Source organism: Polyergus mexicanus, unplaced genomic scaffold, assembly GCF_030449975.1.
Source record: "Polyergus mexicanus isolate NDT 795.1 unplaced genomic scaffold, iyPolMexi1.0 SCAF_12, whole genome shotgun sequence".
NCBI lineage: Eukaryota > Metazoa > Arthropoda > Insecta > Hymenoptera > Formicidae > Polyergus > Polyergus mexicanus.
Window position 1 is genome coordinate 971,757 of NW_027223332.1, and position 27,685 is coordinate 999,441.

At 33.4% G+C, this 27,685-nt stretch overlaps 5 protein-coding genes, 1 long non-coding RNA gene and 1 other non-coding gene across 11 annotated transcripts in view; 3 read left to right on the top strand and 4 right to left on the bottom strand.

The window, feature by feature from the left end:
• Positions 1–646: 646 nt before the first annotated feature.
• Positions 647–5,725, bottom strand: Atg101 (autophagy-related protein 101). 3 transcript variants are annotated; one of them, XM_070304931.1, is made up of 2 exons: positions 4,598–5,725; positions 647–4,090 (listed from the first exon to the last, which is right to left on the bottom strand). In XM_070304931.1, the coding sequence occupies exon 2, from the start codon at positions 4,080–4,082 to the stop codon at positions 3,426–3,428; it is 657 nt and encodes a 218-aa protein (XP_070161032.1). In that variant the 5' UTR covers positions 4,083–4,090; positions 4,598–5,725; the 3' UTR covers positions 647–3,425. The 3 variants fall into 3 exon arrangements, with proteins under 3 accessions (XP_070161032.1, XP_070161031.1, XP_070161030.1); XM_070304930.1 differs by having other exon boundaries at positions 4,827–5,724; XM_070304929.1 differs by having other exon boundaries at positions 648–4,090; positions 4,587–5,724.
• Positions 5,726–7,491: 1,766 nt separating this feature from the next.
• On the bottom strand, positions 7,492–10,456 carry Hlh54f (basic helix-loop-helix domain-containing transcription factor HLH54F). The gene is made up of 3 exons (XM_070304829.1): positions 10,327–10,456; positions 8,896–9,202; positions 7,492–7,913 (listed from the first exon to the last, which is right to left on the bottom strand). Exons 2-3 carry the CDS (start codon positions 9,199–9,201, stop codon positions 7,707–7,709), a joined length of 513 nt encoding a protein of 170 aa, XP_070160930.1. The 5' UTR covers position 9,202; positions 10,327–10,456; the 3' UTR covers positions 7,492–7,706.
• Positions 10,457–10,461: 5 nt separating this feature from the next.
• On the bottom strand, positions 10,462–12,362 carry LOC138938081 (uncharacterized). Its single transcript, XR_011447644.1, has 3 exons — positions 11,977–12,362; positions 10,855–11,129; positions 10,462–10,741 (listed from the first exon to the last, which is right to left on the bottom strand). It is a non-coding gene; the product is annotated as an uncharacterized lncRNA (long non-coding RNA).
• Positions 12,059–15,315, top strand: Yeti (yeti). The gene is made up of 3 exons (XM_070304828.1): positions 12,059–12,368; positions 13,079–13,434; positions 13,802–15,315. The coding sequence occupies exons 1-3, from the start codon at positions 12,265–12,267 to the stop codon at positions 14,311–14,313; spliced, it is 972 nt and encodes a 323-aa protein (XP_070160929.1). The 5' UTR covers positions 12,059–12,264; the 3' UTR covers positions 14,314–15,315.
• Positions 15,316–15,624: 309 nt separating this feature from the next.
• On the bottom strand, positions 15,625–18,228 carry LOC138938346 (uncharacterized). Its single transcript, XM_070305264.1, has 7 exons — positions 18,176–18,228; positions 17,702–17,847; positions 17,202–17,266; positions 16,618–16,729; positions 16,267–16,520; positions 15,800–15,948; positions 15,625–15,724 (listed from the first exon to the last, which is right to left on the bottom strand). Exons 1-7 carry the CDS (start codon positions 18,226–18,228, stop codon positions 15,625–15,627), a joined length of 879 nt encoding a protein of 292 aa, XP_070161365.1.
• Positions 18,229–19,466: 1,238 nt separating this feature from the next.
• On the top strand, positions 19,467–19,628 carry LOC138938480 (U1 spliceosomal RNA). The gene has a single exon (XR_011447711.1). It is a non-coding gene; the product is annotated as a U1 spliceosomal RNA (small nuclear RNA).
• A 7,339-nt stretch (positions 19,629–26,967) lies between these two features.
• The window catches only part of P130cas (Serine_rich_CAS and FAT-like_CAS_C domain-containing protein p130CAS), a 59,976-nt gene continuing 59,258 nt past the window's right edge, over positions 26,968–27,685 (top strand). For all 3 annotated transcript variants that reach the window (XR_011447695.1, XR_011447696.1, XM_070305382.1), the window contains exon 1: positions 26,968–27,527. Coding sequence is in view for 1 of the 3 variants with exons in the window: in XM_070305382.1 (XP_070161483.1) it covers positions 27,435–27,527 (93 nt within the window). In the remaining 2 variants the exon portion in view is untranslated. The remainder of the gene's footprint in view (positions 27,528–27,685) is intronic.

Sequence of the window (27,685 nt, forward strand, 5' to 3'; positions counted from 1 at the left end):
AAGCAGTGGTATCAACGCAGAGTACTAATCGCATCGATAGTCGGAAATTCGTAACATTACCATTATCATAACCGATGCAATACCGGGTGAGTATAAAGCTTCGCTTCGGTCGAAAACTCGCGGATCACCCGATAGAGCGCAGCATGTGACGGAGTGACAAAACGTGTACTTTACACTTGCTATTATTGTGCTAATTGCTCGGAATTTGCGTAGAATAAGAGTCAATGATTAATCATAGATAAAATATATTTCTACAAACGTAGAGAAAATAAATCCATATTTTATTTTTCTTAATGCAAATAATATAGTGTAGTAAAAAGATTTTAATAATTATTGATTGAAATAAATATATATGTATATTCTTATAAAAATTTACATATATATATATATATATATATATGTAATATAATATAATTATACTACCTATATATATACATATATTTTTCATTGATATACACTGTAGAAACAAAAAAATAATTATTCACATTTTTTTAAAGACAAAGGCATGGATTTTTTTTATCATTTTGCTCTAAAATGTATACATAAAAAATTGTTGAAAGTTTATATTTCATTGTGTCTTTCATCATAAAAGAAATGGGATTAAATAGATTTCGTGGAAAAATAAGGGATTTGAATGTTCCCATAAAAGCACTATTATAAAATACAGTAATTTATTAATAATTAGTCCTTTATCATCAGCATACTCATCATGATAAATTAAAACTTGCAGATATTTCATCTTCCTCGCTATACACACTACACATTTTGTCACATTTTGTCTCGCAGCTTATAATATACAGGTCTCGGTTTTATCTTCTATTTTGTTTGTATATACATATACATACATACATACATACATACATATATATATGTGTGTGTGTGTGTGTGTTTGTATATGTATATATAACTACATTTATTTATAACAGCATGTGGCAATTTGATAAATCCGCAAAATTCTAGTTGCACATACATACGTGGCCACTCGCTCGTGCTTTCGTCCTTTCTCTCTTTCTCTCTCTCTTTGTTCTTTCTATATGTCATATTTATATATATATATACGCCTGTACACACATATACGCGCGCCTCTCTTTGTCATAACGTCATATCTTTTTTTTACTTTTTACAATCGTACACGGCATATACCGGATGGTGCGAGGGAAAGAGATTATACCATAGTAGATTCTAGAGAATCACAGAGAGCGGCAGATTATCGATGATCACCGCTTGTTTTTCTTTCCTCTTTCTTTTCTTTTCTTTTCTTTTCTTTTCTTTTCTTTTCTTTCCTTCAATCGACAAGAGAAGAAAAACAATCCAATAGAATCGATGTATGCTCGATTCGCGAAACATTTAGCTAAATTGCAATTGTATATTAAACTACTTAGAGAACATCGCGAAAGAAAGCAATAGAGACGAAATATGATCAACTATAAATTAATATTACGCTTCTCGTCTACATCGTTAACTCGTAAAGTATATGTGAATTACGCATCGTGATATCTTTGTTGATTAGTCATAGGAAAAGCCGAAGTACGGATCTCGGAACGTGCGAAGACCCTTCCGACACGACGTCTTTGATTTACGGCATAATTTTCGGACACACTATTTACATTGTACAATAAGTATAATCGCGCGTGGGTCGCCGCCAACGAACGTTCCGATATCCGTGCGTTTCCCGTCAACTTGGAACTCCTAAAACAACACGACGTCAACGGCACACACACTTATCGCTTACGAGGAATAGAAACAAAACTGCCTCAAATCCGAGAAGGATCACAGATTTATCTTCTGCGCGAGAGAAAAACTATCTCACTCCTTACAAGATGAGAGATGCTTCGCGTGTGGTCAATAAATAATAATGATATTATCATTATCATCATATTATATATAATAATAATGATATCTGGATCAGGTATGTTAGTTTTCCTAGCACATTAATTTTCCTATCAAAAATTCGATACGAAGGCACGAAACGACTGGGAAAATGTAATTATGACTGCGATTTTTCGTGCGGTTCTTTCGTATCACCCGGTGCGCTTCGATATTGCGGGCATCGCGCGCATTGGCTTAACAATTATATTTAAACTTATTTTACACTTTGATTATATATATGTAATAACTTAAGATCAATGAAAGCAGCGTGAATAATTTGTAATCTACGCGTCATAATGTAATCTGATGTTACGTTACGTATCATCATCCGCGAAAATAAATAACAATCGATTCCATCCATACACACGTAATTATTTAATTAACGCTTTTCTTTGCCGCGCAATTTAATGCTAAATATAACTCCGACCGCTTACGATGCCGATTTCGCTAAATATCCATATCACTGAATCCAGAATTAGACGGCCGAAAATTTAGCGTTAGATTTAAGAAGCTGAAATTATAGTATATTTTGTACGCAAGCACAGGCTGGGTATACACGTCACACATCGTGTATATGTATGCGGAATCATTCAAAAGCATTCTTCATCAGTTTAGAACAACTATGTATACTTTCAACATTAGTGACTGAAAAATAATGTGTACAGTGCCGAATACAGCCGTTATGCACTCGAAGAAGTTTGTTAAGGAGCAAGTAAGTGACGAGACTTTTAAGAGATGCATTGCTCTCAAGAATTCTATTAATCATTAAAGTATCTGGCTCTTCTCAACTAGAGGTTTAACATTTTTCTGTATCCTTACTCTAAATCAAATTATCTTCTTTATGCGACGCGTGAAGTTAAATTCCAGAAATATATCTAGATATTACACTCGAATCTATTCTACGATGTATATACACAGCATTTAAAAAGGGTGAGAAGCGAGAAAGGAACATAATGTCGTTTTGTCTTGATAAAAGTCATATGTCGAGAGAGACTTGAGTGGTAAGATTTTAAGAGGTAATGTATTATCATGTAAAACGTGATTAACATGATCCTGCTAAAATTATGCGACGGACGTTCATAGTAAAGTACAAAAAAAGCAAGTGTCACAAGAGTGTTGTGTTCATTTGTACTATATAGATATTAGAGACATACAGCAGCGGAAGTCCCAATGATGTATGAAATTCTGTAATGTAGTATATATTTCCGTTTTTTTATAAGAGATACTAGAGCTTACAAAATCCGTGATAAGAGTCTATCACGTAGGCAAAGCACGCCGGGTACTTTTAATAATTTCTCTATCCGGACCATTCTTCGTAGCATAAATTTAGAATTTTTTTTTTCTTTTTCTTTTTTAGGAACTCATAATAATAGCTAAGGTAGATTAGAGTCATTACGAATACAGATCTGAAATGAAATTGCGTGGTGCAATGCAGTAAACAGAAATTTGTGTATCGTAGATGAAAAATAAGAGCAAGTTTTGCGTTTTTCAGATGACTCTAAGCTATACACGCGAACATATTAACGTTAGAACTTTAGAACTATACCTTATAACAACTAAATGGACAGTGTCTCTCTGATCAACTTTTTCATAGTATTGCCCATCGTGGTGGTCGACGGACTAGAGGTCGTGAAGGACATTTTGAAGAGGTACGGCTGTATATCTGGATACGAAGTGTCGAAGATCAAATCCAGTTCAGCTTGACTCGGCACTTTCGGTACATAATCGTGTCGATTCATAACCTCGGTGATGTAAAGGATCTTCTCGGTCAGCAGATCGCCCACCTTTTCCCGGCATATCTGCCGTTCGTGTTCGGTGGCCAATTTGATGAGTTCGAGACGTACGGTCCATACCTCCCATGGTATGCATTCTGGTTGAAATGGCCAGCGGCTCTTTTTCCTCTGGAAGAATTCTAGAGATATCTGACCTGAGCCCGGACTGTCAGTGGAGCGAAGAGCCTCCGAAAAGCCCGATATCTCGCGTTTCAGCGTCTGATCGAGATACACCGACGAGCAGCAGACGTAAGTGAGATCAATGAAGTCGCAATCCACATCCTGGTATCCCACAGTGCCTACCGAATAGCTGCCTTCTTGTTTGTACTTGAATTTGCCGAGACTTCGATGAAAGAGCACAGTATGAAATATACTTGCCACTGCCTCGTCCACTTGGCGTCCCTCCATACTCAATTCAAACAGCTGCGTCCTGGCGTTCATGATGATACCTGTATACGTTCAACAAATAGAAAATATTAATAGATAAGAAAAAAATTAAAATACAAATAGATTCACAAGAAAGTGATTATTGGAAAAAGAATCTATACAAATAAATTACGCTAAATTAAAATGTTCCATCATCATCAGATGTTTTACGACATGCGTGAACACCTTCAAGAAATATCATATAATAGTAACAACGGCAAACAGATCAACGAATTAAACGATAAGATGTCAAGAAACACAATAATATAAAGCAACAGATTTTCATAATTCACGAGAACGAATGGTGGGGTACACAATGGTATACAATGACTCACAGTACTGTGTCACTCAAGTCGCGGTAAATACAAACAATAATAAAATGCAAATATGTATAACTCGTTACGGATATCAACTTATCGTAATTTAACAAACACAACAACGATCTTCATCATCGAAACCTCGTTGATATCCGATCATGCTGTATTCGCGCGAAAGCAAATAACTAACAATAAACCTAACCTCGAACTTGCCAAGAATCGTGCAGACACGATGTGTTAACACGTGGACGTCATATTCAGTGTTGTTATCGAAAGACAAACGAAACCAGGAACGTGGACATCGTCAATGTTGCGGTCAATCGTGCATTCGCGCTTTTTACGTAACGCATCGAGGCGTCAGGTCATTGAGAAAAGTAAAGGAGTCGTGCATGAGACGAGCGAACACCGCGCACTTGTCGCGTCAACTAAAACGTAAACTAACTTCGCCGCTTTCTCCTTCGGTATCGACGCTTCCACTCTCGATCACTCCGCCTCGCCGTCCTCGCCGTCCTCGGGCCGAGCGATGGCCGATCTGGCGCAACTAGGTTAGTTTCTCGCGCTCGATTCGTGCCAGCTGACTTCGTGACTTCTGCCGTCGCAGGCCTCGCTACTCTCTTCCATCGAGTCAATCTTTCCGTTTTTTCCTCGGTACACCACTACTACTATCACCACCGCCGTCACTACCACCGACGCCGTCCTCGTCGTCGTTGTCGTCGTCGTCGTCGTCGTCGTCGTCGTTGTCACGTCCTCGTCACGTCCTCGTCACGTCCTCGTCACGTCGCCGTCACGCCGCTCTCTCGAGAATGCTCCGTTACTCCGAGTCGCTCATTCGTCGAGCATCTCCCATCGTCCCGACGACGGGGGAGCCAGTCGTCGTTCACGCGCTCGTCCTCTCTCTCAGCAGTAGCAACAGCAGCCAGTGACCTGCCTCACACGGGTTTGTGGGTAAACAACAGCTGTGCTCGTGGCACACGCCATCTTGACGCTGTGTTGCGATTCGCGCTTTGATACCTGGCCCCGCGAGGGCTCCACGTTCTCTCGTCCGTCGTCTCGGAACGTATGTTTCCGTGTACACACGCGCGGCGACGTCAAGGACCGAATGGGAACGAGGGGGAAATATCCTCTCGTCAGGATCACGGACGCGGGACGATCCGTTCGGATTATCAGCGATCTGCTCGAGTCTCTCGGCCAACCCGAAGGCTCTAACGCTACATCATGAAAAACGCGCGTCGTACAACGCGTATTAAACGGCACAACGAAAGGATCGATCGACGTCCCTCGTCGGAGCGGACACTACTACTGGCTTCCGGTTCACTCGGCTTGCTCCGGGCACATATTGTACTAACCTGATCCACGGAGCATATATTATACATACTACCTGATTCGTGATTTTGCGATTCACGCTGCGCCGTGCGTGAAATTGGCGCGAGATGCATCGCGGAACTATCGGTGCCGCGCATGCGCAGTACGATCGGCGAAATGACCCTGGCAAAAGGCGCGAAATCGACTTCTAAATCGGAAGTTTCGCGACTCAATTCTCAATATACACGTATATACTTTCCAGTCGGAATCATACGTAACGTCTTTCTCTTATCTCAGATGTTTCAACTTTATTTTATTGCTTTAATCACAAAAGATGTGCACTATGTGAGAGGTATAATTTTTACTTATTTTTTTTTTCATACCTTTAATATACTTTTGTCGATAATCTATACAGTTTCTACTCTTAAAAAATGTTAAATCGCAGGTATTATTCTTCTCCGCGATGCTGATTAGCTCTGATTAGTTATCTGGACGCTGCACTACACTGTATGGATTAATTATTTCATCAATAAAAGCCTGTCATGATCGAGTGACATTTGACAGTTCAAATATTAAGTGTATGTATAATTTTAATTTAATTGATTTTCATAAAACAAAACTATATATTTTTAATTTAATTAATCTTGAAAAAATAAAGAAGTAAATTTAATATATATATATATGTACATACACAAAATAAATGGGGCGCGTTTTATAGATTGTTCTAGCAATCTAGTTCTTATAAAGATAAAGGATTCATAGATATATCTTTAAAAGTATATGAAGGTATTTATATTACATAAAAATATAAATTTCTCTCTTTCTCTTTTGTCTTTAACGATTGGCGGCCAAAAATAGTCGAAAAAGTCGAAAAACGCGCAGGCGAGAGAGAGAGAGAGAGAGAGAGAGAGAGAGAGAGAGAGAGAAGAATAAAATTATCTCTCGTTTATAAATTTTCAAAGCCCGTGTATGTATATGTTGACGTAGCGCGGAGACGTTAAACGATACGTTTAGTGCCGGTCGATTTTTGTCGCCGTGTGGGATATATTATTTTAGTATCGGGTTTACACAAAAGGCCCTTCACGATGTTTATTTAACTTGAACTTCTTTATCCTTCTTACCTTACCGCGCACTTCCTCCCCGTTGTTCCGGATGCCATTCGGCGCTTCTCCAGTAAGAGATGTCAATCGACCGGCAAGTCGATAGACACACATATATATGTATATGTACATATGTAGACTTGTATAATATATATACAATAAAAAAAATTAAAACTTAATCAGGAAAATATTTCTATATAAAGTCATAAAAATATGTTTCTTGATTAATTTTTCTATTTTAGTGATGAGTAATCTCTCTCTACGTCCTTAAATTTTTCATCGTGAATAATATATATATTAGCGATATATGATTTGAATATATATTGCATTAAATATAATATAAAGAACATTATTGAAAATCTTAAAAATATTTTATTTTGGACTAGTCGATAAGCTTTGGTATCAATTACACGATTACAATATTATATGATATTGCAATAATTGAATGTGTGAGACAAGGAAACAATTTCCCCGCGAATATCTCTTAATATATCTCTTACGAAATGTTTGATCAATTGAAAATCTCAGAATTCTCATTATATTTTTATTATATTTTTTTTGTGAAAACAAAAAAAAGATAATAATATTTTGTTCATTCTGCTCGTCTGAATTTATTTCATTAAAACTGCACACAAAAGATGTGTAGAATGCATTTTTTCGATGCACAAAAGACGTATAAATTAAGATATAAATGCTATTGACAGATAAATTATTTCTTTGTCACACAAATGGGTGTATAATCGTTATCAATTGCATTAAAAGTAAATCAATAAATACTAGAAGATTAAGGCACTCTGGAATAAATAAGGCGTGAAAACGACAGCACCGTTGTAGTTGTATAATTTTCGATTAGTGGTCGTTTCTCGTATTAGATATCGCTCGTTGCAGTCAGCTTTGATCGCATTATCAGAATTTTTTTGTTAGAAATAAGAGAGCTGTTGCTCTCCCCCCTGAAGATTATGGCGTGTCGACACGCTCTGATGCCCCGAATGATGGAAGTTTTGGATATCATGAGTCACTTGTTGTCCTCGATACTGATTACAATTCGAAGATGTCGTGGAGGACACGTTGCAACTGTTGTTCATAAGTGCGGTAGCGTTGCTGTTTTGAATAGCGAATGGCCATGACTGCAATGTTAAGATTATTCTTATTTAAACGAAATTTAAATTGATAATTTAAAAGAATATTCGATATATTTTAAAATAGATTTTAAACTAGATTGCATCGCGCATTATAATTATGTAAATATTATTTAAATTTTATACACTCGTAAAATATTAATTTTTTTAAATTAAATTGTATACATATTTAGGGCTAAAAGCTGTATGAATTGAAAATTTGTTTACGTAGTTTGATTAAAAATTAATATCAATGAATTTACATGGAGAAACATTTTCAGAGATAAAATATTCTCTATGGGGAAAGAGGAGGGAATCGAAGAGGCAACTATTTCGCAGCGGAAAACGGCACGCTTCTTCAAACAACGGAACTAACTTAGAATTAATGGTGGCAAAGGGTGGGTAAGATGGTTTCTGGAGTGATTCGATCCACCTGGACAGACATAAACAGAGTGGATAACTGCGAAGACGCTCGTCTCGCGACTCCGAGTGGATCCACCTGGACACGATGTTATTTTACAGAATTATTATCAAGTCGAAAATCTGATTGTAAAAGCGAGAGATAGTTTGGAGAAAACTTTCTCAAATTCTCAGTAAAATCGGTTTAAGTCCGCAATTCTTGAAATATCTTGTACAATTATATCTATTAAAAAATACTGATGCGTCATATATTGAATTTTTTTATAGATAAATTGTATGAAAGATACTCGATATGAAGTTACATTCGGTTCTTTTCCATTTAATCTATGTTCTATGATTACGGATTTGGTTATTAAATTGATTATTAATTAAATATATTTTTTTATTTACGTTTTTATTAGGAAATCAATTAGCGAAATCGATATGAATGTATCATTTTTGTCAAAGTTACTTAGAATTAATTAAAATTTAACTGATTCTTTGCATCGTCTTTTAATAATTAAAGATGAAAGAAAGATTATTCAAATCTTAAGCAGCTCTAAGTTTTAGAAAAATGGATATAGATACTCACCAACGCAAGTGACAAAGACTTGGTACTTTCGGGATGAGCTTCGCCGTCGTCGCGGAGTACGGCTCGTAGATGGGCTATGTACGTTGATGCTAGTCTTAGTGTATCCAGCTTACTTAATTTCGTATCTGACGGTACCCAAGGCAGAGATGTTTTTAATCTTCCAAAGGCTTTGCTTAAAACTCTCATACGGGCTCTTTCACGAGCATTGGCAGCATTTCGCGGCGCGCGATTGTCATCTTTCATGTATTTCTCTTCGGAATGATATTCTTCCAGTGACGATGTCGAGGCGCGCCGTTTTCGAGGCATTCTGTTATATTATATCATCTCATTAATTATATAATAGCTGTCATTAATTAATTATTTGAAACGGTAATCACGCGACGCTTCCGCAACTTGTGAGATGCGTAGTTATCGCTTATCGTGAAAAATTTAATAAGGCAATCGGTTTAATCAGAATGTAGGTCCTTTTATTATGTTACGCAGTTTTATTTTATTTCTTTAAAAAGTGAAATCTATTGTGTATATTCCTTTGTTTATGAGGCCAAAATATGTAAAAATAGAGATGAAATGTATTAAAGTTTTTATGTTAATATCAGAAATTTAAAAGAGAGAGATCACTGATAAGACAAGCACAATCGAATTATTATAATATAACTATCTATCTTACAAAGCGTAATTAACTGTCTATTGATAAATAATGATTGTGAAATCAATCAATTATTAAAGCAATGAATTCACAAAAAAAGCGCAATAATACAAACTGACAGTTTTTCAGATTTGGTTATCGGATAAATTAAAACACGAGTATTAAAAGCAGAGTTTTTTTTTCCACACTTTTTTCATTTACTTTCACACACTGAAAAGTTTTTTAGATAAATTTCTCGGCTAAAAGAGCGAACTTTTTTTCACAATTTTTTTTATTTTTTAAACTTTCCTGCGCATTTTATATCGTAAATCGGAATCTGTTTATGCTATACTTAACAATTAAAGTTGTTCGATATTTCCTCTAAATACCAGCTTGAAATATTGTAAAATTGCGCGTTCTTAAAAATAATAAAAAAAGATCTCTCTTAACTACTATTTAATTACGTTTAAATCAAGATTTCATTTTCTTGTCATACACATACACAACAAAAATCACATAATATGATAGCACAAGAGATAAAAAAACACAAGTGACAAGATCTGAAATGACGAACTGCTGCAATTTGCTATTTAATTTTTTATATATTATTAATATTATTAATTTGAAATTATCTTTAATCAATTGTGCCAAATTTGAGAGGATCGAAAAGAATAATACGCGATATTATTTAGAGTAATATGTATAAAAGAGAACTATTTTGTTTAAATGGCTACGCATTCAAATTATTGATCATGATTGTCACTTGTGTTCAGATAGCGCAATTAATTATGCAACTTGCTCGATACCTGCTACGTGACCGATGAATTTTTTTATGCGATCACGAGTATATCTATCAACAGAGCAGAACGTTGCGATAGATCGCGTCTCCGACGTGAAACTAATTGTTAGTCAAAATTCTCGAAGTAAAAGCGAAGGGTGGACTACGCACAAGAGAGGAGCAACATGAATCAAGAAAGAGAAAGAGACAGACAGAAAAGATGTTATTTAGAGGGGCGCGAGATTTGGGACGTCCCGAAAACCAGGCGGAGCTTTCGAACATCCCAACTCCCTAAGTCTCATTCGTCTCATCTCGTTTTCCAAGATGCTGCTCGATCCAATCGCACGGCATTCGCGCAGCCACCTGGTACATCCTCTTCCTGGTTTCTTTCCTTTCCTCTCTCTATGGAAGCGCAGAGAAGTGACTAAGGCCTCAGAGTTAAACTATATTAATAAATTGAGATATGTATGGTATATATAGATTTAATATAGTATTTGTACATTAAAATAATACAAGAAATAAGTTTAATATTTAACCATAATTTTAAGTTACTCACAAGACATAGATGTGCTTGTTCCCTTCTCTTCCTCGTCCATTCAGATTTTCGTTTCGAAAAAAGAAGGGTCGCCTGATCTATAATCCATTGAAAATCCCCGTCAACCGGCAGTCATTCATTTCGTTGAAATTAGGATTCGAAATGGATCCTGTAATATGAGGTTTGCGGTGACCCTGTTAATCCTATTTAATATCCTGAAGAAGGCGCTAAATTATTGCTCGACAATTTCGTGAAAGATGTCTGGCAATCTGACACTCTCCGACCTTTTTCTGAAACTGTGAACGTGTGTTTCATGATATCATTTAAACGTAAAAGCTTCTAACAAATGACAACAGTATGTTCATACTAATTTAGATCAAGCAAAAATATTTTAGACAGATAAATTTGTGTATGGTATCGATACTTTCTTAAAGAAAATGTCAAGAATCACACATTTTATTGTTATTAGTATTATTCTATTTATTATTATTCTATTTCATCATTGCATTAGTGAATCAACAGTTACAATTGTTTTCAAAATGCAATCAAGATTTATTCAAAAACGATAAAGGAATAAATAAGTTCAATAAAACGCATCGGAATCGTCAGAAATATAATATTCATTATCTTCATTTAAATGAAGAAAAACATGTTATAAAAATATTGAGCAGACACTCCAATAAAAAAAAATCTTCCCGTTGTGTTTGGATAAAATAATCTTGGAATAAAATACAAAGTTAACTTTTTTACAAGATTATTTTATCCGAATACAATGGAAAAATTTCTTAATTATTGAAGTGTCCGGTCAATATTTTAATATTAAATTTTTTATACAAATATTTAAAAGAATATATATATATATATAATTTTAGCTTTAAAATAAAATCAAGATCATCAATTATTTTTATTCATTGTGAAAAAAGTATATAACAGCGGTAATTTATATAAGAAAATTTACAAAAAATATAATTTATAAAATAAATTAAATTATAAATATATGATACTAATATATATATATATATATATATATATATATATATATATACAATATATATGTATATACATACTTTTTAAATATTTCTAATATTTTTTCTATTGTGCATAATTATTAATTGCTATAAAAGTACAAAATTTTCAATTTACATCATCGGCATGAGTGACGTAATTGCGCTAGTTTGATGTAGTTCCCCAATTCGATGCAAGATGTCGCCAATTGTGCCGTTGCGTATCGCCGCAATGCGTGCCAGGCCAGACGCATTTGCGAACCAAGCAAAGTCGAGTCGAAGTCGAACGTGTCGTGAAGCATTGCGACTTCTTTTTTTCCCAAGGTATTTGACGATTTTTTCGACCAGCCCGGTATTTTCTCGTTGTGTACGCCCGGGATCGATTCAGGCCCCCCTCGTCGACGACGATTCATGAAAGCGGTGACGAATGCTAGATCCGCCACCGCGTCTCGATGTAACGACATTTCCGGAAGGCAAGTCGACGTCCGTCCGCGGAATTTTTGGCACCCACGAGTCACCGTTCAAAAAAACGTGAGTCGCGAAATCGTATTAAATTATCGCGTCTTATTTCACTAGAGATTGAAGTTCGCTTAATTAGGGAGGTTAAGTTTCGCGATGTTGATAACGCGAGAAAACGCGGTGATTTGATAGAATTTTTAATTACCGCTTTTTTCAAACAGCTACTTTTATCGTGGATATTTTGTTTTGAATATTTTGGAGCAACAGAATATTTTAATATTAATGCTAATAATTTTTCTTCAATCAATGAGAAAAAAACTTGTGCTTTTGAGAATTCTTTGTTTAAATTTTAATTATTAATTTAATTGTTTATAACATCAGAAGTTTTAGAATTATGTAATGAAAAAAGGTGAATTAATTTAAAATGGATTTTACATGTTTGCTATGAATAATATATGTTTCAATAATCTTAATAATTAGTATTATTGCATATTAATAAAATATTGACTATAACATATGTCAGATAATTTATATAATCTATAAAATATATTCATAATTGTGAATAAAAAATATTTCTATTAATTTAAAGAAAAAACATATAACAGTGATGGCATTTACAAGAAAGTTTGTAAGAAATACAATTTATATAAAATAATTTTTTTTTTTTTTTTTTTTTTTTTTTTGGAACAAAAAATATATGTTAAATTATAATAAATATGTGACATTTTTATATACATATACATATATAATAACTGTCATCTCATCCTATTTATTTTTTTTAGATATTTAAACATGTCAGAAGAACATCAGCTGCCTTCGGATTCAGATGAAGATGACGAAGATTACATTCCTGATCGTGTTGATAGTGATGTAGTATCTGAAGTAGAATCTGAAGGTGATGTTGAAAGTCCAGAGGATGAAAATGATGAGAATAAAAGGGAAACTGGGCGAAAAAAAGGTAAAAAGAGATCTAAGGGTCGAAAGAGTTTAAAACGCAGGAAAATTGTCGAAAACAAATCGAAAGTATCAGAAGAAGAAAATAAAGAAGCGGAAGAATGTAAAGAGACAAAACAACTCACTGAAGAAGAAGAAAAGAAGAAAGCTGATTCTCTTTGGGCTGATTTCATGAAAGATACAGGTAAAAGCTATACAAAATCTTAACAGAGCAAAGCATATAAAATCATATATTACATGTTGTGTAATATTTAATTAGCTTTATTTTTATTACACATTGGATAGTACAAAATAATACTTTAGAGAAGTTTTATATTTCAAAGAATGATAAGAGTACAATGATAAAAGATTAGAATTACCATATCTGTTAAAATTTTAATATTATCCTATCTTTATTACAGTCTTTAAAGATGTATTTAAAACTCTTGATACATTTGGATTTAATGTTACAAGTTATAAAATAGAATCAATAAAATATGTAATTTTATTTGAAAAATATTAATAACACCTAAAAATTCAAAAGTGTAATTTTAAAATATTCTATTTTATAGCTGTTGTATCAAAACCAAAGCCACAAAATCCAATAAATAGATCGAACGAGAGATCATCACCAATACAAAAGCCAAAAATTCAGGAAAAAGTTCAGATAACTAAAATTTTTGAATTTGCCGGTGAAGAAGTGAAGGTTGAGAAAGAAGTACCAGTTGATTCTGCAGAGGCTAGATTATCGCTTTCCGCAGCCGAAAATTCCACAAAATCATCAGAATCCGCATCTGCGGCGGGCAAAGGGCGAGGGAGAGGCGGTATTAGGCGCGCTGGGTTAGGCGGTATTTCTTCTGTCTTGGGACAGATCGGAAAAAAGGCCAAAATTAGTACATTAGAAAAGTCTAAATTAGATTGGGACAACTTCAAGAAGCAGGAAAACATAGAAGAAGAGATCAATACTCATAATAAGGGTAAGGACGGATATTTGGAGCGGCAAGATTTTTTGCAGAGAGCGGATTTACGACAGTTTGAAATCGAAAAACAGTTACGAAATTCTAGCAGGCGCAGTACACGGTGAATTCGCATTTTCTATATATATATCTCTATATGTCTCTTCTTTCGGGATTCTAAGATGATGATATCGCGATATATAAAATATTTGCTCGCCGACTTGCCAAACTCGAACGCTTGCTATACACATTTAGCCCAATTAATTCATTCGAGTTTCGCGCTATGTTTTGAATAATAATATGCCAAGTGGCATTGGCTCATTCGATTCGACGATAAATTGACTACTCTACCGATCGGCGGTCTCTCCGAGAAGTGACCGATCATTCCAGTGTTTTGAGACTAATTCCTCATGCGTACGTAATAGAATAGTTTAATGTACTCTCAGCGAGTCTTTGCCTCGGCCTGATGATCACACAGAACTTCGCATCGAAGCAGTATGTTTGAAGCTTTTGACGCTTCTCGAAAAGATTATGTAGAACCATGTAAAATGTGTCCATAGAATATTTTTTTATTTTGTTTCAATGGAACGCGCGATATGTCTGCATGTATAGTGTGAATATACACAATATTCTAATAATAATGATTAGTCGGAAGTCACGAAGAAATACGTGCGTTTTAGAGAATATAACATAATGACACACACATTAATGACATTAATTCATGACCACTGCCTCTTGGCAATGTATATGGAATACAGTACTGTATTTATAAATGGACCTCATAGTAAGTATTGTAGGTTATTACATTGGAACAGTAACAGCGAATTTTATATATTACTGTTATCTTAAGTTCTTACATAGATAAAATGGTATACATCGTTACTTTCATAGAATGTATTAGACCGCAATATCGATATGTAACACGTACATAAACATATTCAATAATCCAAATAATAATTCTCCATTCAGCTCAGGTTAAAACTTCCTTGATGTACCAAATTTGAGAGCATAATTCCACACAGGACTATTTTACATTTGTGAATTCTTTAAAATAGAATAAATTATTGATAAGAAATTTGAATGTGATCGGTTTAAAAATACCAATCTTTTGCTGCATATCTAAGCAGGTACTATACCATACCTATAAAAATAATATAAAAAAAAAAGCTTTATATAAAGTATATGTTTTTTATCCATATTCATAAATCCTCTTCTCTTTAATTTGAACATCTCGTTTCAAATATTTTATTTTATGTAGGGACATATAATAGACATTGTAGATTTAACAACAATTTTGAAAATATATATATATTACAGAGTGATTCAGAAAAATTACAATATTAAAAATGTTGCAATTGTCAATTGATTACAGAATAATCGTATTAAATATAGATAAAATTTTAGGTATTAGATAGTTTTAAAAAATAATTTGGAAAATACTAATTCTCTGTTTTAAAAAGTTTTATAGTGCGTGCACCAAATCTGTTAATTCCTTTGCAAATAGTATTTAATCCTTTGATAATCACGTTACGTTCTTCACTGCAAATTTCGATAATCAAACGAAAAAGTCATTAAAAACTATTTAAAAAAATATAAACCTAAGTATATACTAACTTTGATTTTCCTTGCAATAATTCATCTGGATATTTAAACCGAGATTTCTTGTCACTGGCCGATGGTTCTGCAGTATGTCTGTCTGTTGGAATGACATTTCTTAATATACTTTTAGATGTCAGTCGATTTATTCTCTTTTTTCGTCTGGCCTAAAAAAGTCGACGATTAGCAGCAACATGACAGTTCGTGTTCTTTTATATTTGTGATTATTATATACACTACTTTTTTTATATTGATTGCGTGCACGCCTTTTCTAATTAGTATAAATTTCTTTTGTTACAAAAGGGAATTTATTTTTAATTCATTTTTTAATTTCTAATTAAAAAAAAACAACTCATATTTACAAAAAAAAATGAATTATTAAATGCGTCCAAAATGTTGTTCCAGTTAAAGTATACAGTTAAAAACCATCATATATTTAAATGTTAAATAATGCAATTTTTATATTATTATCATTGTAAATTAACTTTAACGCAGCAACATTCGTGATCACTCGAAGTAATCTCATGAGACGTGCATTTACAAGCTCTTAGCTCATCCGAACTACGACCTCGCACACAGACGCAAAGCGTCGTGAAACAGTCATGCCTCAGTCGATCACTTTCCCTCCTCGAAGCCTTTTTATGTCGCGATCTTTTTCTTCTCTTCTTGCTCCTCTCCGTAGACACGTTCTGTGAATTCGCATGTCCGTGCAAACTTCCGCTCCGAGAGTTGTGATGCTCTATGTCAAAAATTCACATGAGACATTCGTGAACGAGTCGACTAGTGTCAAATATTTGATTTGAAGATTCGTTTTAACACGTTTTTTTTTCTACCACTTTTGCGACAGGTACATATTTGTTCCATATAATTCTGGGAACTGCCGGAAATTCGTTCGAACGCATTTGGTTCCGTGCTCCTTACGCTACACGTACAAATCAAAGAAATACGCTAAAAAGATATATTTTAATATTTATATTTAACATAAATATATTTTTAACTTCTCTTTCATTTAAGTTCTTTATGCAGATGAACATTTATAACGATATAATTACCGAGCTTAAAATAATCATTTTGCAAATTAATATTTTTAAAAATGTTTCTTTATATGAGAACTTTTATATATTTTGTTTTGTTTTTTCTTTTAATCTTATATTTTATTCTTTATATCTATTTGGAGGCATTAACACTGTTTAATGTAAGATAGATATTAACGATAAGTGGTAATTATATATCGTGAGAAAAAGTTGCTGTTATTTTAGCTTAGGGAAAGGAAACTGGTTGACTCAGAGTAAGTTGACATGGAAGGAAGAATTCTTAAGAAACGCGGAAAAAAACAAGGTCAAATTTGTTTCGCGTGAGAATCTTTCGTGATATTAGTGAATGATACATAATGGCAATAATTGATTATTTTATTTCTCACCGTAACTTTTGTCGTAAATATATCAAAATCGAGTTTCCAGAAGTCGATTGCGAGACATGGCATTTCTTACTGAAAGAAACATATTATAATAATGTAGCAAAAATGAAAACATTGTAAAACTGTTTTTTAATTATAAACATATTTTCAACATGTCCACTAATTATCTTTCTATTGTTCGAGAAACTTTTTAATTAGAAAATATTGATTCTAAAATTAGCAATTCCTCTAATGTTAATATATTATGTTGATAAATTGATTCATATATATATATATATTGTGCAGGTATGTATCAATACTGATAATTTTTCAAATATCTGCAATGTGTAAAAATTAATTACAAGATAAATACTCCATAATTAATTCTGTTTGCAAGAAAATTCCGCATTAAATTAATTTATTTGAAAAATATTCCAATATATATATATATATATATATATATATATAATAAATTATTTAATACTTTTTGCAGGCCTTCGATTTATTAAACAACATTTTCGAACTTTTCGAGCTATCTTTCGAGTGCTTTGGTCCTGATTTTGTACGTTTCTGCCTTTTATTTTGTAGTGAAATAGAATTATCCAAAAAATTTTGATATGATGTTGAAGACGGTCTCGGATCTTTCTCTTTGTTTTTATATTTATGAGTGCTATCAATGATAAAGACAATATTTAGCAAGTATGTATACACATGTATACATAGCACGAAGTTAAACTATATGTATATTGCCTAGCCTTATCATAAAATGCAGCGTTTCATGAAGATCCTACTCAATGGTATTTTATGAAGAATCCAATTGCAATCCGATTGTTAAATTTTTATGAAATGATGTAGGATCTTTACAAGATGCTAAGTTTCACAGTAAGCTTACAAGAGACGCGTGTGCATGCTATATAAAATTTTAAAAATTTTATTACACGCACAATGTTGCTTAATTAAAAATATATACAATTTTATAGCGAAACTATATTTCTTACGTAAATTTTTCTTTATGTGCATTACATTCTGGATCATGACATTGTCTTGACATTTTTTTGAAAATTCACCATTCAATTAAAACTTGCATTTTCCTTAATCGATAATTTGCTGTAATTTTCAAGAAGATGTTAAAATTGCTGTATACAATAAGTTCAGTAATATCATTAATTGACTCACAAAACATGTTATTTGTACAATACTGCATATTTCCCAATTATTTTCTCTCTTTTTGCATTAGGAAAAATTAATCAAATGCAATGATTATTTTTTACATTTTTTTTTTTTTTATGTGCGAATTATATACATTTTAAATGAATTTGTATACAAAATGTCGAGAATTATATACATTTGATCATAACTGATAAAAACTTATTCGATTTTTATATCGAATTAAATTTTAACCTGCGTGCACATAGCGTGACATAGCGTTGAGAGAATGCATGACATATCCTTCTGTCGATTGCATCTGTCATATGATTGCGTCTAACGTCAATTAGAGATTTCAGAGGGAATAGAGAAATATCATTCCTAGTTTATTATTCTCTTTTGATATTTTCATCATTTTTTTTTTTTTTACATGTGTGACTATTTTTATTTAATAACAAAATAATTCTTTTCGCTCTCCGCTTTTAATTTAACGATAATGATTAGAAGTTATTATCATTTCTGAATTTTTCCTCAGGATAATTATCTTATCGTGAAAACGACACGCTTTTTGCAGATTACATGCTCTCATCCGCGTATCGAACGAATCCCCGCTCGAAGCACGTGGTGCAACCGACAGCAGGAATATCGACGCCAGACTGGCGGCCGTTAGTTCGCGGCCTTGCCATCGGCAATTTATTCACCGGCTCGAATATCTTAGCAGCCCGTTTTCCTACCTCCGGCAGGCTCCATACATTTTCCGTATCGCGAGCAATAAAACTATCCCTGCTCTTATTTCGAAACGCGCATATATATTGTCCTTTTCACATCGTTTTCAAAAAATTAAAAAAAAAAAATATATATATATATATAAACATGTACCCTCCACGTGGAGGTTGACAGTTTTAATTCTCCTTTCGGATATTGAAGTGATTTCCTGAAACTACATCCCTTTCTATTTTATACTATCCCTTCTACTCATATGGTCACCCCTTCATAGAGGTATCCATTCGAATTGTGCAGACCGGGGGGGGGGGGGGAATTAGTTCGAATACTTGACGCTACGTGGCGCAAGATACACAAGCGTTACTCGCAGTTAAAATACAATCTCGTGGTTATAAAAGAGCATGAGCGAGGACCGAAAGCATACTTACCTGGCGTAGAGGCTACCGTGATCAACAAGGCGGTTCCTCCAGGGCGAGGCTCTTCCATTGCACTACGGTTGAGCTGACCCTTGCGAATATCCCTAATGTGGATATCTCGGACGTATAATTTTTGTTAGTCGGGACTGCGTTCGCGCTATCCCGGATAAGAGAATTACAAAGATAATTTTTAGGAATTTTTTAACTTAAGCAAAATATTATTTTGGCGAAAATAATTCGTGAGAGAAATTATATCTTTCATATAAAATTTTATAATTTTTATAACGTCAGTCTCCTGTCTCTGCGCAAACTTTAAACATGGAATGCAGATTTTTCGGAGTTTTTTCATTGTTTATTTTTAAAATAAATTATAGAGATAAATAAGAGACGCAAAAATTCAGAATCAATGAATTTTTTTGCAGATCTCTCCGCTGACTTTTATGGATCAATAATGAATAAGAAAAAATATAAAATATATATGTTCACTACAGTAATGTTAAAGAGTAGCGTCGAAATTTAAATTTAGGTTTATTTTTATATTCCTCGTAATTCGTGCAAAATATTCTATACGAAAAATATGCATTTATGTAACAACAACGTGGATACGATCGCATAAGAGAAGTCGCGAAAAAATTCCCTGGCTATTTTGAGAAACGTAGAGAGTGACCGAGCATTAAATGACAGTTGACTGGCGCGCGAATCTACATGGCGGATAGCATAATTCTTAATCAAACACAATTTTCAAATTAATGGTTGAAGCGAGCTAAGCGAGGAAATCGAATTTAACTCGTCGAGAGGTGGATGTCGAGCGATAATCGAGATCATACACATACAGGTATATATGTAACTGCACGCCTCGCTTCGTGCACTGAGCTTTAAATGCCATCAGCCTCCGGTAAGTAACTCAATTTCCTGCGTTCCTGGTAATGCGAGATAGATATCTCGAGTAAATAACATTTAGTTTACCTTGACTTTTTCTATCGTAATTTCCAATAATATAGGCTGCCGGATCTTAATAAAAAATTTCTTCTTTTTTATTAATTGTGTAATATTTCGAAGAGCACAAGAAGACATAGCAATCATGAAAATAATATTTATATTTAATTATATCAAGTTTATTTTCGTCTTATATATATTAATAAAATTATTCTCTACGTTTTCTTTTAATACATCATAAGAAAGAAGTACTGCAACAAGTATACAGCTTTAACGAGCGCAATTTTCATTAATTGAATCTTAGAAACAGAACATCGCGGTTAATAGCGGTAAAAGGATTCTTGATCCTTTTTTTTAATCAAAATATCCGCTTTGCTTCGGTATTCTGTCTTACGCGCGCAAAGAGGATCGCTGATTAATAATTGGAAATATTTCACTTTTTTCCGCGATAAGCACAGTCCAGAACATCTGACGAAGCTAACTGATGCTCGAGCGAATTAGTGTTCGTGATATTTCGGTCCTGCTAAATGCAATTCGTTCTACGTAACTCGCGAAGCTACAAGACGAACTTCACTCGCGGAAGCGAGCAAATGCCCGGCGATCTATTTTCATCGGCACCGATCATTTCATGACGCGGACATTCCCTCCGCGAGTTGCCGTATCGGGAATTGTCTAGTCTAGATACAACATATGATGGAAGTCCGGGAGGGGGGAAATGAGAGATTTATTTGACGCGATCATTCGTCACGTTGCGACAAATAATTTCAACCGAAAATTAACGTATGGATTATACTAATGTATATTTTACAGTAAATTGAATTATATATTATATATACTGGGTAGCCCATTTTAATCCATCCAGTCGAATATCTCAAAAACCAAGCCCGGAAGAGAAAAATGTTTCAAACAAAAGTTGTGTGGCTTCAAGGGGGCCATAAGACGGTGACAATGATTTGACCTTGGAAAATCATTTGAAGGTCATGTGAAGGTCAACTTTAAAATCTTAAATGGAAACCCCCATTTTTTATTTAGTATTCTTGTAGCTTGCCTTGAGAGCTTTCCAAAACACTATAATAAAGTATTTTTTTATTGAGTACTTTTTTTGAGTTATTTTATATTTTAATCTGACATCTTTTGATATAAAAAATTAAATATCTCATAAAATAGTTAGTTTTTGATAATCTTACCGTAATACTTCTATGTACAAAATAATGAGACAAATCAATTAGTATAAAAAAAAAATTGTTTTTAAGAAAATTATTTACAATGTATTTTTTTAAACAATTATTTGTTTTTTTTTGGCACTAATTAATTTGTCTTATTATTCTGTACATAGAAGTATTACGGTAAAATTATCGAAAACTGAATATTTTACGAAATATTTTATTTTTTATATCAAAATATGTCAGATTAAAATATAAAATAACTCAAAAAGTACTTAATAAAAAAATACTTTATTATAGTGTTTTGGAAAGCTCTCGATGTCAGCTATAAGAATATTAAATAAAAAATGAGGGTTTCCATTTAAGATTTTAAAATTGACCTCCACATGATCTTCAAATGATTTTCCAAGGTCAAATCATTGTCACCATCTTATGGCCCCCTTGAAGCCACACAACTTTTGTTTGAAACATTTTTCTCTTCCGGGCTTGGTTTTTGAGATATTCGACTGGATGGATTAAAATGGGCCACCCAGTATATATATATATATATATTAATAATAATTAATTAATATATATGTAACTATATATAATAATAATTGATAATCTTTCTCATAAATATAGGTTTTTTTTTCCTTCCCGATTTCAAATCAATCGCGAAGAATTATTTGAGAATTAATTTCCCCTGGGAAAGAGAGTCAGGTATATTACATAAATCGCGAAACTGTATCACATTTGGTACACACATTTGGAATACCAGTTTGTATTTAGATTAATCCTCTACGTATTCGCGTTTCAACGTTAATTTAGGGAATCGATATTTCATTATAGCGATATTGTCCATCGAGACTGTAGCGGGGGTATTGACTGGTCCATTCACCGAACAAAAAGAGATTAATCCACTCGAAAATACAGGAAGCACTCGTGCCTAAAAGCACTTGTGAATCCGGTATGCGGCTCAATTACACGAAAGAAACGTGGCGCAAATTAATGGGATGCGAAGCGTCTCTCGAACCGAGATGAGGGAAAAGGAGACAGACCGACGCAAGAATAAAACGATGTCGTTTAAATTGATTACATTGGATAAAGTGCCCGAATAAAATGCGCTACATACAGTTGATGAGAAGCCTATTTAGAAGGTAAAACATCTCGAGGTAAAAATTTTTCCTCTTTCCATCCGTCTCGAAGAATATGTGAGAGAATTCAATCCTGAAAATATTATATCGTATTGCATTGTATTATTAATGCATAATATCATTCTTTTGTTGTTTCAAGTTCTGACAGTTTAATGTTTACAGATGAATGAAAAAGTTCGTAATGTGTTATATCAATATTTGGACACACTTCGCTATTTCGACGATGCAATTGCAAACAACTCTTCAATAACACATTTACATTCCAACGGAGTAAGTCACATCAAAATGCATACAATTTGATTACACAATTGGGAATCATATATTTTTATAAATATAAATGCATTAATTTTTTTTCAACATATTTCTATAACATATCTAACATATATTTATCTATTTATTTATTTTTTTTATTATTTTTATATATAATTTTGAAAGAAATTATATATTCGTGTATCCAATATTTTAGTTTTTATTTTCTATATAAGCAACATATATACATATATTGTGTGTATATGTAAATATTTGTAGAATAATTATTAATAACTTTTTTCTACTTTTTTAGAGAGATTTCTTTTATTCCAGATTTGATTTTTATATATTCTAATTATATATGCATAGATTCTATCAATTAAATCTTGATTTTATTTTAATCCATACTTTCTTTATATATAATGTGTAACAATCCACGGAGTTATGATTTGAAAACTTGGAAAATGCTAAATCATGAATTTTCATGACCATCGCGGTCAATTAAACTTTCTATCATTACGCGATGCGACGACTTTTAATTGCGTTTACGTAAGGAAAAATTATATTCGTCTTGAAGTTGCGACCTCGGGCAATGACCTTCGACATTGACCGAGGTCATTTCATCTCCACAGCAAAGCCAGAGGCTCATCCGTGCGACGTATCAATTTTCAAAGACCGCGTTTCTGCTTTCCTTTTTCTCGCCCGTTACCTTCGCCCTCGCACTTCTCATGAAAACGACCCTTTGCAATCTAAAAAAGTTTCCTTTTCGCGTAAAAACATGTAGTAGAAAGATCGCTTTCTTTATCCTCGTCACCGTTGCTTGTTTTTCTCTTTCATTGTCTGTCTTCCTTCATCGCGTTTCAACTGCGCTTGCTTCCCTAAATATTTATAGCCATTTATTTAGTTAATCCGAATTACCAAAAGCCTATTAGTGTAATACGAACCATTATTTTCTATTATTTGCAACAATTATTGCGACGATTACATCTCAATATAACTGACTTGTAAAATTTGTACAAATTGATGACGCTCATATACTATATAGCTAAAATTATATATAACAATAGTATTTTTTTAAATAATACGTAGTGTCGAAACAATGCAGAACTATTGCTTTTGTTCTTTCGTAAATATTTTTTTATTTATTATCGTACAATAACGACGCAAAAAAAAAACTATATACAAAATCGATAAAAAACTATTGTTCTGAGCTATTCGCTGCGCTATAATTTGCAATCGCTGCGATGAATGGATATGTAAACGGAAGGATTGGATTAGATTCAGTCATCTGTGGAAGCCGACTGTTAATTATTCCGGAAGTTGGACGACGCAGTTAAAGGCGATCTCGTTGGCAGAACACGGGATGTAGGTCATAGAAAGTTGCACGAGGAAAGTGGCCCGCGATTATTTTAATTTAAACCGTTGGTTCATGCATGCAAGACGAAAAAGCATAGCCTCGCCATATAGACTTTGAAGTGCAAATTATAATTTAAATAAAACATTTAGCGTACATGAAAAATAGCACAAAATATAAATGAAATAGGCATACGTTACATAATATAAAATCATACCAAGCATAGAATATAACAATATAAAATATATTTATAAATAAATGTTCTGCAGTGTAGAATATAATACAAACATTTTTTTTTTTACTTGATTGAAGCATAAAATTAATATTCTTGATTGTTTTCTAAAAAGATTACACTCAATAAGAATATATTCACTTTATCGACATATTTTTCTCATGTACCTTTCTCGTATCTCTAGAACGCCTTTCCGGGTATAATATCTTTGCATGGAATATATGTATGTAAAATTTTTAGTCTCTTTTCATGCATAATAATGTATACTGAAACTGATAAGAACATAAGGCACTTTATGTGATAGCGTTGCAATCTACAAAGAATGATAACACTAAGAAGTGATAATTAGAAGTGTTACCTTTCACATGCAAATATCCTTATCGAATAAGAGAGTAGAAAGAGGTACATTCTCGGAAGAAACCGCGTTTCTGCATCGCATTAAATTTTAAAATTGCAAAAATGTTACCTTAAAAGGTAATATTTTACATGTCGATGTCATATTATCTTAGCTCTTTGTGTTTGACAGATGACTTAAAATAATTTCCAATAAGTATTGTGTCATAAGAAAAGTCAAATTGAAAGAGAGAAAATTAATTAATATGGTGCCAAATATTGTTATTTTATATCATATCACCAGATTTGTACAGTGAGCGATTCGAAATACCACGACGGTATCATTTGACAGTGATATTTGGTAATGGAGATTCATTTTACTGTGACTCATATGTCGTGATGTAATCATTTTATTTATCGCAGCTATAAACAGGTGTGTGGCATGTGGAGATTCCATTTAGCCGATTTTTATTTAGCGTCTTTATGCGAAAAATGTGCTTTATCTTTTATAATCTTATCAATACGCTATTTATATAATAATATTATCATTGTCTCAACATACCATTTATTATATAACGTTCTATGATAAATGTAAAATAATCCTGAATATAATATTATAATTATGGTTTCGACTCATAGTTAGCAATATTTTATTTTTTTTCTTTAGTTAGTAATATTTTAATTTTTGTTAAAAATTCAGCGAGAATTTATGCGCGTAAAATTTATAGAATTGACGGGGTGATAACAACGAAATCTTCCTTGTTCAATGTTCTCGTAAATTTTTACTATTCGAAAGATATATAAATGCCTGGTGCAATGGCGCGAGATACATTATCGTCATTCCCGCCTCAGTTTCTGACATTTCAAAGTATTCTGTGGAGACGGCGTGAAAAAAGAATAATATAATGGGTTATGGTCCTTGGAAGGACCGGTTGACGTAACCGGTCCACTATTTTTAACCGCATCCTTTTGTTTCACTTTTTGCTGACGCTCTTTATTCCCATTTCCTTCCTACGCCTCCGCGTAAATAAAAAAAAATAAAAAATAAATAAAAAGGAAACATTCTACTTTCTTTTTTTCCATATTTATCCAAAGCTTGAAATAGAAGTGACAGATACCGCTAATTTCAGCCTATATGACAAATATAAAATGTATATTACGTACAGACTTATACATAAGTTTTCACAAGTTTACATTTATAATATAATAATTTGTAATTGTATAAATTACAATTTGAAAAGCTTTATCGACAAAAAAAGATTGTATTTAAATTTTAATAATACAGTTTTCACAAAAACGAATCGCTTACCCTCTCTAACTATATTAACGAAATTATAGAAATTATAAATATTCTAGTGTACGCGTTCATCAGAAATAGCCGGAATGCTCTATCCGTAAAGATTTTGCCACAAATCTCCATGAAAGAAACTATCTAATGCAAACGTAATTGTTAAAAAATGTGAATAAAAAGATAGAGCGATCTGAGAACATTGTATATATTAAATACAAAAGTACTGTTACTTAGGTGAACGCAGCAATTGTCGGAGAGAAAGGAATTGGTCATTGCTTTAGATACGATCATTATGTTATTTGCGAAGCAACCGTTACATGGTGAATACAAATACGAACCTGGTATACAAAAATTGCAAAGAGAATTATATAAAATTTCTAATTATATTATATCTCTGTCCATTCGTTAGATTCTAATAAAATGAAAAAAAAAAATATCTTTTTACAGGCATACATAACAGAGATATATAATTACTTTAATCGTCTTTTTTAATCACAGAATTTGAAGAAATATTTGAGATAATTTATATATTTAAAATAATATTTAAAATAATTTATGTTTTGGTAACTAATAATATTAGAATTGTAAAACTCTGTGATCTTTTAAAAGAATAATTAATACAATTATTTTCTCTTTTTTTCTCGATGTGTATGTGTGTGCGCGCATTACAACAAAAATCAAATATATTAAGTAAAAATATATAAGACTAAAGTTTGATTTTCTTTTACAATGTGATGACAAAAAATGTAGGAATAATAATATTATGGTTATCCGGCAAGTTTTCGAAACGCTATATAGTATGTATATATATAATACGGGTATTGAAAGGGATGACAACCGTTCGGTCGTCTCCGGCGGCACTCGGCAGAGCTCGGCGGTTCTCGGCGCTCGGCTCGCGCAGCTACACCGCCCGGACCGAAGTCAGTCACGATCAGTTCTCGCGCACACCTCGTAGTGGGAGGTCGCGCGTCGCGTCCCGTCATTGTCGGCGAACTTCGATGCGTTCGGGGAAAAAGATTTTCTCAACCGGTGATTTCTCGCGAGCTTTCCGATCGCTATCGCGACTTTAAACGATGCTCGCGTGAGTGCGTGGATTTAATTTCGGTAGAATAGTGACGAAAACCGAGTAGTTTGAGAACGAGGACGAGGAGAGGGAGAGAGTGAGAGGAGGACAAGCGGTTGTGCGGCCCATGATCGATCCTACAGTGCGTCTCGTTAAGGTGTTTTCCGCGATTTCTCGTCGCTGATCTTTATTATGTCAATGATCGCGTGTGTCGATAAATGGCTTTGACTCGTGGTGTGCTCGCAAACGACAGAACGCCTACAACGATGCTGCCGCAGACACCTGATATCATCCCGACTACGCTGAACCAAGTTAGTAATAGCGGTAAATTGTGTATTACGTTAGGCGCGCCGGTCAATCCGAATTGAAGTTGGTTGAAATTTCGAGTTCAAATTTCTGTAGTATCTTGTATTTTGGCGCGTAATATTTTGTACGTAAATTTTTTTACGTGCGATTTAATCACGATTCA

Coding starts and splice junctions, on each gene's coding strand:
- Atg101 (XM_070304931.1), bottom strand. CDS start 4,082: ATGAACGCCAGGACGCAGCTGTTTGAATTGAGTATGGAGGGACGCCAA.
- Hlh54f (XM_070304829.1), bottom strand. CDS start 9,201: ATGCCTCGAAAACGGCGCGCCTCGACATCGTCACTGGAAGAATATCAT. Junction 7,914..8,895: donor AGTCTTTGTCACTTGCGTTG/GTGAGTATCTAT, acceptor TTAACATTGCAG/TCATGGCCATTCGCTATTCA.
- Yeti (XM_070304828.1), top strand. CDS start 12,265: ATGCTAGATCCGCCACCGCGTCTCGATGTAACGACATTTCCGGAAGGC. Junction 12,369..13,078: donor GAGTCACCGTTCAAAAAAAC/GTGAGTCGCGAA, acceptor TATTTTTTTTAG/ATATTTAAACATGTCAGAAG. Junction 13,435..13,801: donor TGATTTCATGAAAGATACAG/GTAAAAGCTATA, acceptor TCTATTTTATAG/CTGTTGTATCAAAACCAAAG.
- LOC138938346 (XM_070305264.1), bottom strand. CDS start 18,228: ATGTCAAGACAATGTCATGATCCAGAATGTAATGCACATAAAGAAAAA. Junction 17,267..17,701: donor CTCGAAAGATAGCTCGAAAA/GTTCGAAAATGT, acceptor TCTTTCAGTAAG/AAATGCCATGTCTCGCAATC. Junction 15,725..15,799: donor TTATTGCAAGGAAAATCAAA/GTTAGTATATAC, acceptor CGAAATTTGCAG/TGAAGAACGTAACGTGATTA.